The sequence below is a fragment of the Etheostoma spectabile genome, chromosome 17 (assembly GCF_008692095.1).
Source record: "Etheostoma spectabile isolate EspeVRDwgs_2016 chromosome 17, UIUC_Espe_1.0, whole genome shotgun sequence".
Classification (NCBI taxonomy): domain Eukaryota; kingdom Metazoa; phylum Chordata; class Actinopteri; order Perciformes; family Percidae; genus Etheostoma; species Etheostoma spectabile.
The window spans coordinates 12,638,750-12,651,370 of NC_045749.1; the positions used below are offsets into that span (position 1 = coordinate 12,638,750).

A 12,621-nucleotide genomic window follows, 5' to 3' on the forward strand; every position below is an offset into this window, starting at 1 on the left:
CAAAACAATCATACTAAAAATAAATGAGCATGTTGAACAGTGTCGTAATCTTATGTTAACCACCAAGAAGTACATTAGCATTAGCTACTTGTCAACCAGCAGCTTTACAGTAGGCACCAAAGCACTTTAACTGTTCATTACCCCTACAGCTTGGGAGTTTGGTGTATCATTGAAGCCCTAGATAATATATTTAGAAACATTTATAACTTGATTAAAAATGATCTCCTGTATTAACAAAGACATACAGTTGTCGCTGGGAACATCCTCCCATCAGAACATTAGCCAGATTTTTACACAGCTGTAGGGCTGGAAAAACCAATTGAGCTCTTCTCTGCTGACAGCCTTATGTTCATTCTTTAATTTTTTTCAAAGTAGCCATTAGATTTCAATTGTGTTACTTGAGTCAGTAACCAACATGGGGATTTAATATTCATCTATCAGGTTTAGTTTTATCTGCTGCCCACTTATGTCCCTGTTTGCCTGCCAGCTAAGTGCATTGACTTAATTGCAGTACAGAGTGTACACTGTGAAAATGTTCTGCCAAGTTTATCTAGTTATATCTCTTCTGTTATCATACTATACAGGTCCAATTACAACAGCCAGTCTGTAGCGACTGTGTGGAGTCTGCAGCGTTTCAAATGACCTGCAGCTGATTGTGTATGAAGCAGACGCACGGTACAGATAAGAGCTGGCAGACCGATGCATCCAGCTGTTTAAAGAAGAGAGAAATGTGTTGTTGTTGTTTTATGATGACAAATTCCTAATGCCAAACACCCCCCCCCCAAAAAAAAACAAACAAACAAAAAACATTTACTTATTGTATAGCACTGAGCTGTAGACTATTTCTTATATGAAAGGTGTTATGCAAAATAGGGATCCCGCAGTGGCATCTTTTCACGGGTTAAGAAACTCTTGATACCACCGGTTTTACCAGTTACACCTGATATTTTTCAAGAACAGATATTGGCCAATGATTCTCACAGAGCTCTTACTTTGATCTCTGGCCTGTCTGGTCGCGCTTCCACTTTGGATTTTGTGATCCATTTATTAGTTCTGCATACACTAGGCTCGACAAATGATGGAATGATGGGAGACTGGTGTTAAGGGATTTTAACTTTCTTAATACCAGAACTAAGATGTTATAAAATAATATCTAGAATCGGCACCCAACAGTTAATTTACAGATGTTTCTGGTAGAGCATGAAGTCTGCCCGTTGAGCCCTGTTAAGTGACGAGTGATTTTTTAACGTTAATTACAAACCCGTTTGCCGTCTCTTTTTCATGGCTTTGACACCTGATGGGCTATGCTTTGTTTTGACAGTCACCTTGCATCCCTGGGTGACGTTTCGTGGGTGACTTATCCTGGGGTCAGCCCACACCAATAAACGTTACTGGGGGCTCAGTTACAGCAGGGAATGTTAACGATCGAGTTTCCTTGGTGCGGAACCTTGCCTCCAAAACAGCAAATAAACTACAGTTATTACATGTACAATGACTACATTGGTAGGCAGAGGAATAGCTAAACATTTAACACGCTGATCAACAGAGAGCTGGAGAGTGAGAGAAGCTATTGCTAACCGCTAAATTAAAGTAGTTAACAGAACTAAATAACGTGTAAACAACTTTGGGATTAAATAGAACGTCACTAAAAGGAGAGAGCTATGAGTGCTTGAGTAAACTAGTGTAGATTTAAATGGAAAGCTAATAAATAGCCAATGTAATGAAGGATATGAGCGTTAAGCTACCGTAGCAACACAGAAGCATCGTTAACTGGAAATGACACGATATGCTTACTCTTGCACGTCAGCACGTAAACCAAGCAGGAGGCAAGACAGCCAAGCCGGTGTAGCCAGTTTCATTGATGAAAGTCAAAGCCGCTCCACGTATACATAATATGTTATGTCCAAGTGTTCAGTGGAGCCAGCCTGTCAGACAGGCGGTCAGATCACCTACAGTCGATTTGGACCAACAAGGACTGGACGATTTGAAAATATTAGCAATCGCCCAAGCCCGATCACAAGTCGGAAACAACAGTAAAGTTCTCAAACTACGGGTAGTAAACCACTCAAAACAGTACATTATTATCATGTGTTGCGATGTCTTACATAAAATAAAATGTATGCATGGTACAGTATTAAAGCTGCTGGCTCTACCTTAATATTATGATTATGAATGGCCAAATGGTGATGCATCGTTTAAAATTTTGCTGTCGCAAGTAACTGTGGGACGGCATTATCTCCTTTCCTTTTGTAAAAGATGGTCCAATGTATTTGTGCTAAAAAAGATAATAAAGGAAGCATTGAAACACCTTTCCTTATTACTTAGATATTTGACTGACTCTTATCATGGCTGCCATTTTACTACTTCTGTGATTATAGTCCTCCAATAGGAACCTTCTTAAGCAAAAAGGACTATTCAACCGCAGCCAAAGTTATGGACGTTTCTTCAATGAGAGCTAATCCCCTGCCGCTGTCAGCCATGCTTTCATGTCCTCTGGAAAGCTCCTCACACAAGCCAAAGCTCATCCTGAATGAGTGTGAAAGAACACACAAAACACACACACACACACACACACACACACACACACACACACACACACACACACACACACACACACACACACACACACACACACACACACACACCCCCCTACCTCATGGGCCCTTATGTCCTCTTATTTCTAAATTTGCAATGCCTCAGACATTGTATGCTGTATTGAACAGAAATATTACACTTGTATACTATATACAGTTTGAAAGTGGCATTATTTGCTATCATATCATGCCCCCATATTACTGTGTGGCAAAGGCTAAAATGTAGGAATGGTTAGGGTATGTGAGCGAGAGAGACTTATCCTGAAGCGGTTTCTAACACATTTCATGTACCTGTATTGTGTTTCACCTGAGTGACTGGGTAAAGGCAGAGGAAGTGCAGTTGATGAGGTGAAACCTTTGGTCTTGTTTTATGTTTCCCGTAGGATCGATCCAGCAGTGCAACAGAGCTGGCAAGACTTATTTCCAGTACCAGTGTTCAGCCTCGCGGACTCAATAGAAATCAGTGTGTTTTCACACAATAAGTCTGCGATGGCTCAGGGCTGTTGCACTGTAAGATTGCTTGTGCTTTGAGGGCTCTCATGGATTTTTTTTTTTTTTTTACACTTTATGCACACAGTAAGTTTCCAATCTTGCTATTGTTCAAACAAACTATAAACATATACAGCTACATGTGAAATTTCCTCCTTTTTCAAAAAATCTGGGTGAAAATTGGTTGATAATACCCTTTGAAGTTTGAAGTCTTAAAAAAAGTCTCTGAGACTGAGATTTTAGCGCTTACGGTGGACACTGAGCTGGGGCTGTAAAGTTTGTTCCAAACTTGATTCCTATCTCACAATCCTGCTCTCCTCTCTTTTCAGTAAATCATCTGATAGTCTATATTCAGGGTTTGTGTGGGTGCTTGAAATCCTTGAAAATGCTTGAATTTTGATTTGTTTTCAAGGTTTGAAAAGTGCTTGAATTTGGGATACAATGCTTGAATTTGTATTTGGTTTTTGCAACCCGTTAAAATATTATGATAAATCACGTCAAAACAGGGTCTGCAGATATCTGCCACAGCGAGTCTGCTGCAGTGTGGCGGCCCTGCATCCCGGCAAAGACTGGAGTGACTGAGGCCCCCCCCCCCCGTCTCAAAGTTTTTTAACTTTGGAGTTTTGCCTGTGCACTGTCAGTCTTCTGGGTTAAAATGGAATTACAGGTTGTTGCTGTCTCAGATTTTGATCAAACCTTGTGTGTATATATATCAAGAAAAACCAAGGCCTGTAAAATATTTCTGTTAAATTCCTATGTCATCATATTTTCAGCTCTTGAAATTACTTTAGTTTTACAGCCTGAAAATCACATTATCTGAGAAGCAATATCTGGACATTAATATAATGGAAGGTATTTTTCAAGTTAGAGAGAGAGATAGGCAGCCCAAACTTTCTAGGGTGGACGACAAACATGTCACTATGACTGAACCATTACAAGTTTGTACAGATTTGGAACAAAAAGTGTGAAAAGACTGACATTAAGGTTAGCATAAACTTTAAGCAAAATGTAAGAGGGTGCAGTTGTTTTCCTGGATTTAGTCTGACTTGACACGGAATGACCCAGCTGCATGTCATTTGGCTCAAATCCTCCTACTTACATTGACTCATGCAGGTTAGATAGCAAGCAAAGTCTACTTAGATAGTGATACATTTTGAAAATAAAACTTGTGTTTTGCTCACATATCTGATCCTTCTGCTATTACAATACACAATTTTGGCTGTTTATAGCATTATGTCTTTTAATGTGACAAAAAACACTAAACAACAATTTTCACTATGTATTGGTATGTAATTTACGGTGGTGTAAGGTGCTAGAAAAGCTTTAACATGGACCTTGAAAGTGCTTGAAAAGTGCTTGAATTTGACCTTGGAAAAGGTTGGAAAACCCTGTATTTTACCCATAGTGGCATCATGAGGTCCTTACCTTACCCATACTTCTTTTACTTTAAGATGTCACCAAACACTCATCATGCTACACCATGTCAGTAGTATATCCTCTCCCTGTGTTGTAATCCCTATGATTCTTTTCTGAGTAAATTCCACTGCTGTGAAATAAGAACAAAGCCCAGCTCTGCACACTTTTCCTCCACTTCAGATCACTTATGATCTTGCGTATGACTGCCTGATAAGTTGGATGAGGTACTTTCTCCCCTTCTATCCAGGGACCTATCAGCATTACCACCGTAAATATCCCTGGTACCTCTGTCACAGTTTGTCTCATACTGCCCTGTATTAGTCGATGGCCTGTCGACCCATTCTCTCCATCCTAAGCAGAAAAGCCCTGCAGCTGTCAGCAACACTGGGCTCACCTCAATCACACTCCAAATCTGCTCCTTATCACTCTGGCTCCACTTTTCAGTTCAATTTAAAGATTTTTGTTTTACTTTCTCCTGCTCTTTGCACATTTCTGTCTCCAATCCATCCTGGTTCTGTCTGTATTATTTCTCCATGGCCATCTGTCTCCCCTTATCAATTTTATCTCGCTCTTTTGCCATCTCTATGCTTTTTTTCATTTGTTTTGCTTCTGTCTTAAACATGACATGTCTTTCTGTATCTGCATGTCTCTTTCCATCCATCTCTCTGTCTGTGGTGCATACCGTCTCTCTAGTGTCTATCAGTCTTGCTAACTCGCTCTTTCTCTCTCATAAACATGACTCTTTCAGTGTGACTGCCCTCTTTTTTCCACTTTACGACAGTAAAACTGACAAAAGGAGAGAGTTACGAGGCACCATTTTCTTCCATGATTTACAGCTTTTGTGCAGAGACATTATACATCTTGACAAGCACGCTTTGGAGTTTAGCTGACACTCTTATCCAGGCTGACTTAGAGTGAGTGAAGAGCTGTATTAGGCATTCTGTATCTTGCCTACTGGCATGTGGTAGTGGATGGACTTTGCCTACTGTAACCTTTTAGTCTAATCCAAAAACCCAATACAACATTTTACTGCTACTCTATGTCTCTTTGCAAATATAATGATGCAGTTACTCATGGTCATTTCCAAACCTTGTCTTGGGGTCTCTGCACATGAGCTTCGGTGTAGTACATAAAGTAATCTTTCAATTCTGTTTGAAAAATATTACTGATGTACTTTTTGATGCTTTGGCCTCCATAAACCAAAGTCCAGTTAAGTTCTGTTGTACTGACGTGAGCTGCTATTTCCTCACCTCAGCAAATCACAATAAAGCTCTCTGAACGGACAGATGGTATTCTGCGTAAGAGAAAAACAAGTATGACTGTAGGATTTCCCTTTAATGTCTTTTCAGCCCAACCAAAATTTTACCTCTAGCTTTAGTGTCACTCATACACAAAGTTAGTTTTTCAGTTCCTCAAAAGACTTGTGTCCATTTTAAAAAGAGCACTGCATGTCAAATACATTATCTTAATTGGTCTATTATTGAGTCTATCTAAATCTAAATTTTGCAATACAAGGGGAGAATTTTGACATTTGTCCAATACAATAAATCTATCAAATAAATAAATCTTCTGCCCTTTCTAGTAACTAGTGGATATAAACATTTAGAATTTGCCCTTGGCTAAAAGAAAATACATTGTATTATTTACTTTCTGTTCTTGCCTCATTCTCCCTCCCTCTCTGCCTTCCTCGTCCTTGTTATTGCTGTTGTTATTCTCAGTTCACCTACTCTCTTTAACAGTTAACTTGTTTGTGGAAGTTTGGTGTGTGTGCAGCCCAGGCAAGTTATCCTCTAGGGCGGATTAATACAGACATTTCAGCTGTGTCTCAACTCTCTTAAAAAAAGGGAAAGAAGAAACCGCTGCAACAACAAACTTTTATCCTCAAGCAACCTTTTATCTAACAAATGCTTATAACTCACTTAATTTCCATTGCATTGCTTTAAATACAAAGAGTCGCATACATGCACACATGCCACAACAATGCCTATAACCATGCTCTCCGCTATCTCATGGTAAATGCATGAAATGTAACCGTTCCATATCACACACTCTTCCTGCTGGTGAATATAATTTCCCTCACGCTGGCTGTGATAACATTTTCTAAAATTGGTAATGAAAATGAACATCTTATTGTTGTCACACTAGCAGATGATGCCTGTAGTGTGACATAGGGCAGGGCAAGAAAAGGATTGTGCTTTAGTTCAAAAGGGTTTTCAAATGCATGTAACGCAGACGTAAAGTCTGTCATCGTAGCCTCCTCTTGACTGCATCGCACCACCTCTCTTATCTCTCTCTGAGTGCTTGCTTCTTCTGTGTGTCTTTATAGTCTCAGTGCAATGACTTACAGGACCCTACTTTAACTAGCCAAGAGCATGGTGTGAAGCGCCTGGCGCAGGTGTGTTTAGGGCGTGTACAAATCCAAAACAGGGGTCTGTGTGCCTGGCGCGTGGTTCAAAAGGGTTGTACTTAGTGTCTTCATTAATCATAGGTGTGTTTTTGGTGTAACATGCAATAAACCAACCAGTGATATCTGCCATTCCCTTTTAAAATCCAGGTATGTTTGTACCTTCGCACATTGCTGTTATGATGGCAGATTTGCTAAGTAGAAAGGAGAGATTTTCAGGAAAAGAAACTGATCTGCTTGTATGTGAAGTGAAAGCGTCGGTCTTAAACTAAGTCACTTGCGTTGGGCTTTGTGCTACCCCGGGTGCAAGATAGGGCCCAGAATGTACAAATGGGGATCGGGGCGCAAACTTTCAGTCTTTCCTAAAAGGTATTTATGGTGTTGCACTAATTTGTACACATGAAAAGTGCTTAAAGTAGTTGTGTGAAAAATGAAAGACATTGTGAGAAAGGTTCAACCCTGCCTACTGTCAGACTTCCACTTACCTTGACAATCACTATTGTCCGATTGTCCATTTCGGAGAGTCTCTCCTTCTTGGCATTATGGATGGATGGATGGATGGATAGTCAGTCAAGTCCTAAGTTGTTGTACTCACTTGTTCTGGTGCTTGGAGCCCTGGAGGTGTGCGTGGTATTGCTCAATAGAGTTGAGGACCACACTGCAGACACTGCAAGAGTAACTACTGCGCAGCCCTGGAGAGACACAAACACAACCACACAGGTACAGCTCTTACTGTGAGGGCACTTTTAATAAGCATGGTTTTTTGAAATCTTTAAAAATGGTTAGCGTCATCATCTGGATCATCTGCAGCAATACCCGTGAGGCCAACATGAGCAATAAAAAAAAAATGTTAACTGACAAGTAGGGTTAGGTATTGTTGTCAGATACCGGTGCTAAAATGATACTTTTAAAATGTTGACTAAAAATGGGAACAGGCCATGTGGTCAAAATTGAATGATTTGTTAAAAATGTAATAACAATAACTTACTGCACTAGTAAATTGTTGTTAAAACATCAAAAACAACCACTGAATGAGAAGTTAAAAAAAAAAAAAATTACTTTGAATGCACCAAGAAGCTTACTAGTTTCAAGTAAACGCACCGTCCGTGTTGTTTTTCCGACAACGGCAGCTGCACACTGTTCACAACAGACGTTATCGGTTTTCAACAGGCCCACCCAAAACGTTTCTTTATTTAATAAAAAAAAAATATATATATATTTTAATTTCAGATGAAAAGTTATTCACTGTCAAAGTAACGTCAAAATGAATGGCAGTCAATGGGATGCCAACGGTGGGTGATGGCTTTATAGCATTAAAATGGAGCTCAAAAGGAGCTACGCTTAGACAGGAGAGGCTTACCCTCTTGGTTGTCACGGACTAGCACTGAAAACTACTCGATAAAAGTCGGGAGTTGACGGAAATATGCGTGGTGAAAGCCCCGGCTGTAAACGCTTTCATTTCCCATAATTTCTTCACAATAAAAGCCGTCTGTTATTTTGGTATTCGGATGTTTTCATTACGAAGCAGCAAAATCCGGAAATGTTGGGGTTTCATTAGCAGTATATTGTATGTTAACAGTCTATGGCAGTAACGTTACGCGACTCCAATGTGCATTATTGTTACTTAGCAACAGCACTCTTTGACAAAAGCTGTCTAATCCGTTACAAGGAATGTTTTACAATCCACCCACCACTGTGACTGGCATACAAGGCAAAGTCAGTGCTAATTTCCTACCCTGGTCCTTGCAGCTGCCTGGGATTGAGTCCAACCTGCGGCCCTTTGCTGCGTGTCATCCCCCATCTTTCTCCCCACTTTCCTGTCTGTTCACTGTCACTTTCTAATAAAGGGAAAAAAAAGCCCCAAAAAAAGAAAAATCTTAAAAACATTTCTGTACATGAGTTCACACCCATTTGCTCCTTTTTCAAAATCTGGGTGAAACTCGGTTGACAATGAACCTTAGAAGTTTGAAGTCTTGAAAAAAGTCTATGAAACAGAGATTTTAGCTCTTAAGGTGGACACTGAGCTGGGGCTGTAAAGTTTCTTCCAAACTTGATTCCTATCTCACAATCCTGCTCTCCTCTCTTTTCAGTAAACCAAGAATTATTAAAAATCGGCTAATAATATAATAATTAAAATAGTCTAAATGTTTACTTTTTATAAACAATTTTAAAAAGCTGGTTATGTCTATTTCAATGTTTCTGTGCAAGTTCAGCAGACAGTGAGGTTCAGGATCCGATGCAGCCTGTCGGTATGCTAGGCTAGCTCCAAGTGATCTGCAAGTGTAAAATCATTTCCAGGGAAGAACAATGTTGCAACAGTCGATGTTTAGGTACCTTAAACGTGCACGAATGGTATCAGTCATCTGCAAGCTGGAGATGGAGAGCTCAGATCCACAACACCTAGCACAACTTTGTCTCTGCCACCCCAGGATGCTAGCGCAACCAGCGCCGGTGCTAGTGCCTCTGCCTCTGACTCCCGAGTGGATGATAGCTTGTAGATCTGTCTTCCGTGGGTGAGTCCGCAACTCAGTCAGTGCTAAAGTATCCAGTTGCTTCTTCTGCTTTAGCGAGTTTAATTGCGTAGGACCGCCAGAGGATAACAGTAAGGTGTGTGAAGGCAATCTGCCTGTATTGGATTATGTCGTTAGGCTATATGAGATATATGGATTAAAATAATCGATCCAGTACTCTCTACAGAGCTGCAGGCGCATCTCTATTTCTATATCAGCTTGTTACTGTTTTTTTTTCCTCATGGTTTTCTCTTGTCTTGGCCTATGGTGCTTTAGGTCTTGTTAATGTGATTTATTTCCTTTTGTTAAACATGTTTATAACATGAATTATCACACTAGTTTGTCTCGGTAGGAAATAACTTGAGTCTTGTTTTACATGACAGATCACGTCGATGAACAGGTTCTGTGCCCGAGTATTGATTTAAACTGTCGGCAGTGTTGAATAGTTGGAAACTTAAAACAAATAAACAGAATTGTGAAATATTCAGCCTAATGTTATATGAGCAGAACTAAACTATGTTTTGGGTAAATATTAGATCCCTGACCACTTTTATAGTCTATAGGCCTTAGGTCTATAGAGAGATGTGCTATAGCACAGCCAGGTATGGTGTGTATTGGCGATGCCGAAGCGCTCTTCTTTGGTCAGAACCAAGGAGAGCAATTGTTTTACAAAACATTAACAATGCAACAACATATTTAAAGAGCATCATGCTATTGAAATCTCTATTACGTAAGCACAGATAATATAACAGTATATGAGTCAGTAATTTGTATTAGGTTAAACAGTGACTCGATAACGTTTTAAATTTAAGGCCCACCCACAATTGGTTGTGAACCGTGCCTGGTTCACAACCCGTTATCACTCCCGACTTGTAAAACACGGGCTCTTGGTCAGTGGCTCTCAGCGGCAGATACGACGCAATAAGCACCCCTCATTATGTGTATGGAACAGCAGCTCTGCGGCACGTGAAGATGACGTAGTATTAAGAGTGACAACAGTAGTGGGTAGTGTCAAAGGCCAAAATCCTGCGGTAGAAGGTTGGTTGAGGTGGTGTGACACTGGGGTTCGTGTCCCGCATGCCACTGAAATGTGCATTTTTAAACCCCACCCCCCTTTTCAAAATAAAAGCTTGAATTTGCTATGTCTTCGCACTTTGGTGTTTTAGATGATTTTGAACGAGTCTGTATCATGCTAATGAATCCATTTCTTTTTTCAGCAGATTCTTAGTTACAGCACGATTACGCTAGCAAAGCAGTTTTGTGTTTATGTGTTGGCGGGAATTATAATCCAACGGTCTCTACAAACCTATAGCTCAAAATGCCTGGCTTACTAACCAGGGCAATATTACACTGTGTAGAGTTCAGTGATGCTTACGGACCTTACAGAAAATTAAACGCTCCCATGTAATATGGCTTAAACAAACATCAATGTTAAGCGCTTATTCACTATTCGATGTTTTATGATTTGAAACAATTGAAAAAGAATGACAGGTTTAATATATAGACAAACAGGCATGCAGTTAATTATATTTATATTTATATCTATATCTACAGATATACATATATCTATATATAGATATAGATATCTATATCGGCAGCTTCACCTATGCTAAAATATACAATGACTGATGAAGCCTAGTGACGAGTCCATAGCAACCAGTTCATGTGTTGAATTTTTAATACCCAGTGTGCTTTGTTGAATGGTCTCAATATTTCATGGTTTTATATCTTGTGAATACTAGTTTACTAGAGGAGTAACTTAGTATTTGAAGTATTGGAGTAATGCAGGAAGTGTGCATTTAGTTTCCATGTGTATTGTGTTTCCACAACAATGTGAGTAAAGCTAGTGAAATAGCCACCATAACAGTGGAGTGTGAGGTGTAATATAAGAAAGCAGAGTTAAGTCATGTATGTCATAAGTGTAAAAACAGTGGCTATCTGTACATCTTTGCCAAACTCAAACCAGAACAGAAAGCATCCATAAATTGTTGGGTCAAAAAGGGTCATGCCTTTTTTCCCAATCATTTTGGAGGGTCATTAAAAAAAAAATGTATTGCTGGAGAAGGGAAGGCCAAGTCTATTTTGATTAAAGATCCCAAAACTCCTCCGGTAGCCCCTTAAATAAAAACTGCAAAAAAAAAAAAGCTGTCAGCAATTTAAACCTGTTTAACCTAGTCACTAGCTAACAGTAGGCTAACGTTAACATTACCTGCTGTCAAGTCTAGTGTTAACTAGCGTCCTGTGCAACAATGCTTCTGTTGCCTTTAACATCCATTTCGGAGCATCAGAGAGAAGTGGAAGCATTTAAGTGGCACAACAATGAGGCACTGAAATCTGTGTTGCTATTCGGTCTGGTAGATACCCATAGTTTTGGCACTGGTTTTGGCACCGGGTTTTGTTAACCAAACCCCACTGACAAGTCTTATTTTTACACTTGCGGGGTAATTTTCCCAAGTTAAGTGCATCTGGAAAAAGACTTGATTACACTAATCATTAGCAGAAAGCCAGTTACATTTTTAGATCCTTAGATCATCTTCTTGTTAGTGCCTGTGTGTGTATAGTTGTGAAGGTGCCTTTTGAAACTTGAACTTCAACAGGGTGATAAGAATTAGGACACTATGGGTAAGAAAAGAACAGTGCAGTAGGTTGTGTACATGTGTGTAGTGCTATGTACGGCTGTGGATGCAAGCACATTTGTATTGTATGGTGAATGCATGCTTAAGATGGTGTGGCTCAGACACAGATGTGAACTAATTAGAGGGTTTGCAGGTGGTCGAGATGAACACCCAAAAATAGCTTGATGATGATGGAGATACTGACAGGGTGGGGTGAAGAGAGATGAGGAGGGGCAAGCGGAGGGTTAAGTAGACACAGTAAAAAGAGGACATTTTCAGGCGAAAAAAAAAGATGTTTTAAAAGACAAAGGAGAGGAGATGGAGACGTGGTAAGAATAATAAGCTATCAGACTGCAGCAGTGAAAATGCCTGCTGGGATTTAATGACCGCAGGAACAAATATGACCTGTGTATCAACCCCCCAAAAAGCGTCCTCTTACACATGTGGCAACTACAGCGTGGCAATGCACATCTTCTTACTTTCACAAGGGCAGAGGAAGCACTGGAAATGCTCTGTCGACGAGGAATAGGCTAATCAGCAACATGACATAATTGCCTGTTTTTTTTTCTTCTCAGAGATGCAATGAAGGGCTA

The 12,621-nt window shown here is 39.9% G+C and overlaps 1 protein-coding gene across 4 annotated transcripts in view; it reads right to left on the reverse strand.

Annotated features, from left to right (window-relative positions):
- zgc:171482 (zinc finger protein) overlaps nt 1-12,621 on the reverse strand; it is a 63,644-nt gene that overhangs the window by 11,952 nt on the left and 39,071 nt on the right. For all 4 annotated transcript variants that reach the window (XM_032541491.1, XM_032541488.1, XM_032541489.1 and 1 more), the window contains one exon: nt 7,499-7,595. In XM_032541491.1, the coding sequence (XP_032397382.1) occupies nt 7,499-7,595 (97 nt within the window). Of the gene's footprint in view, nt 1-7,498; nt 7,596-12,621 lie in introns of those variants that run through there.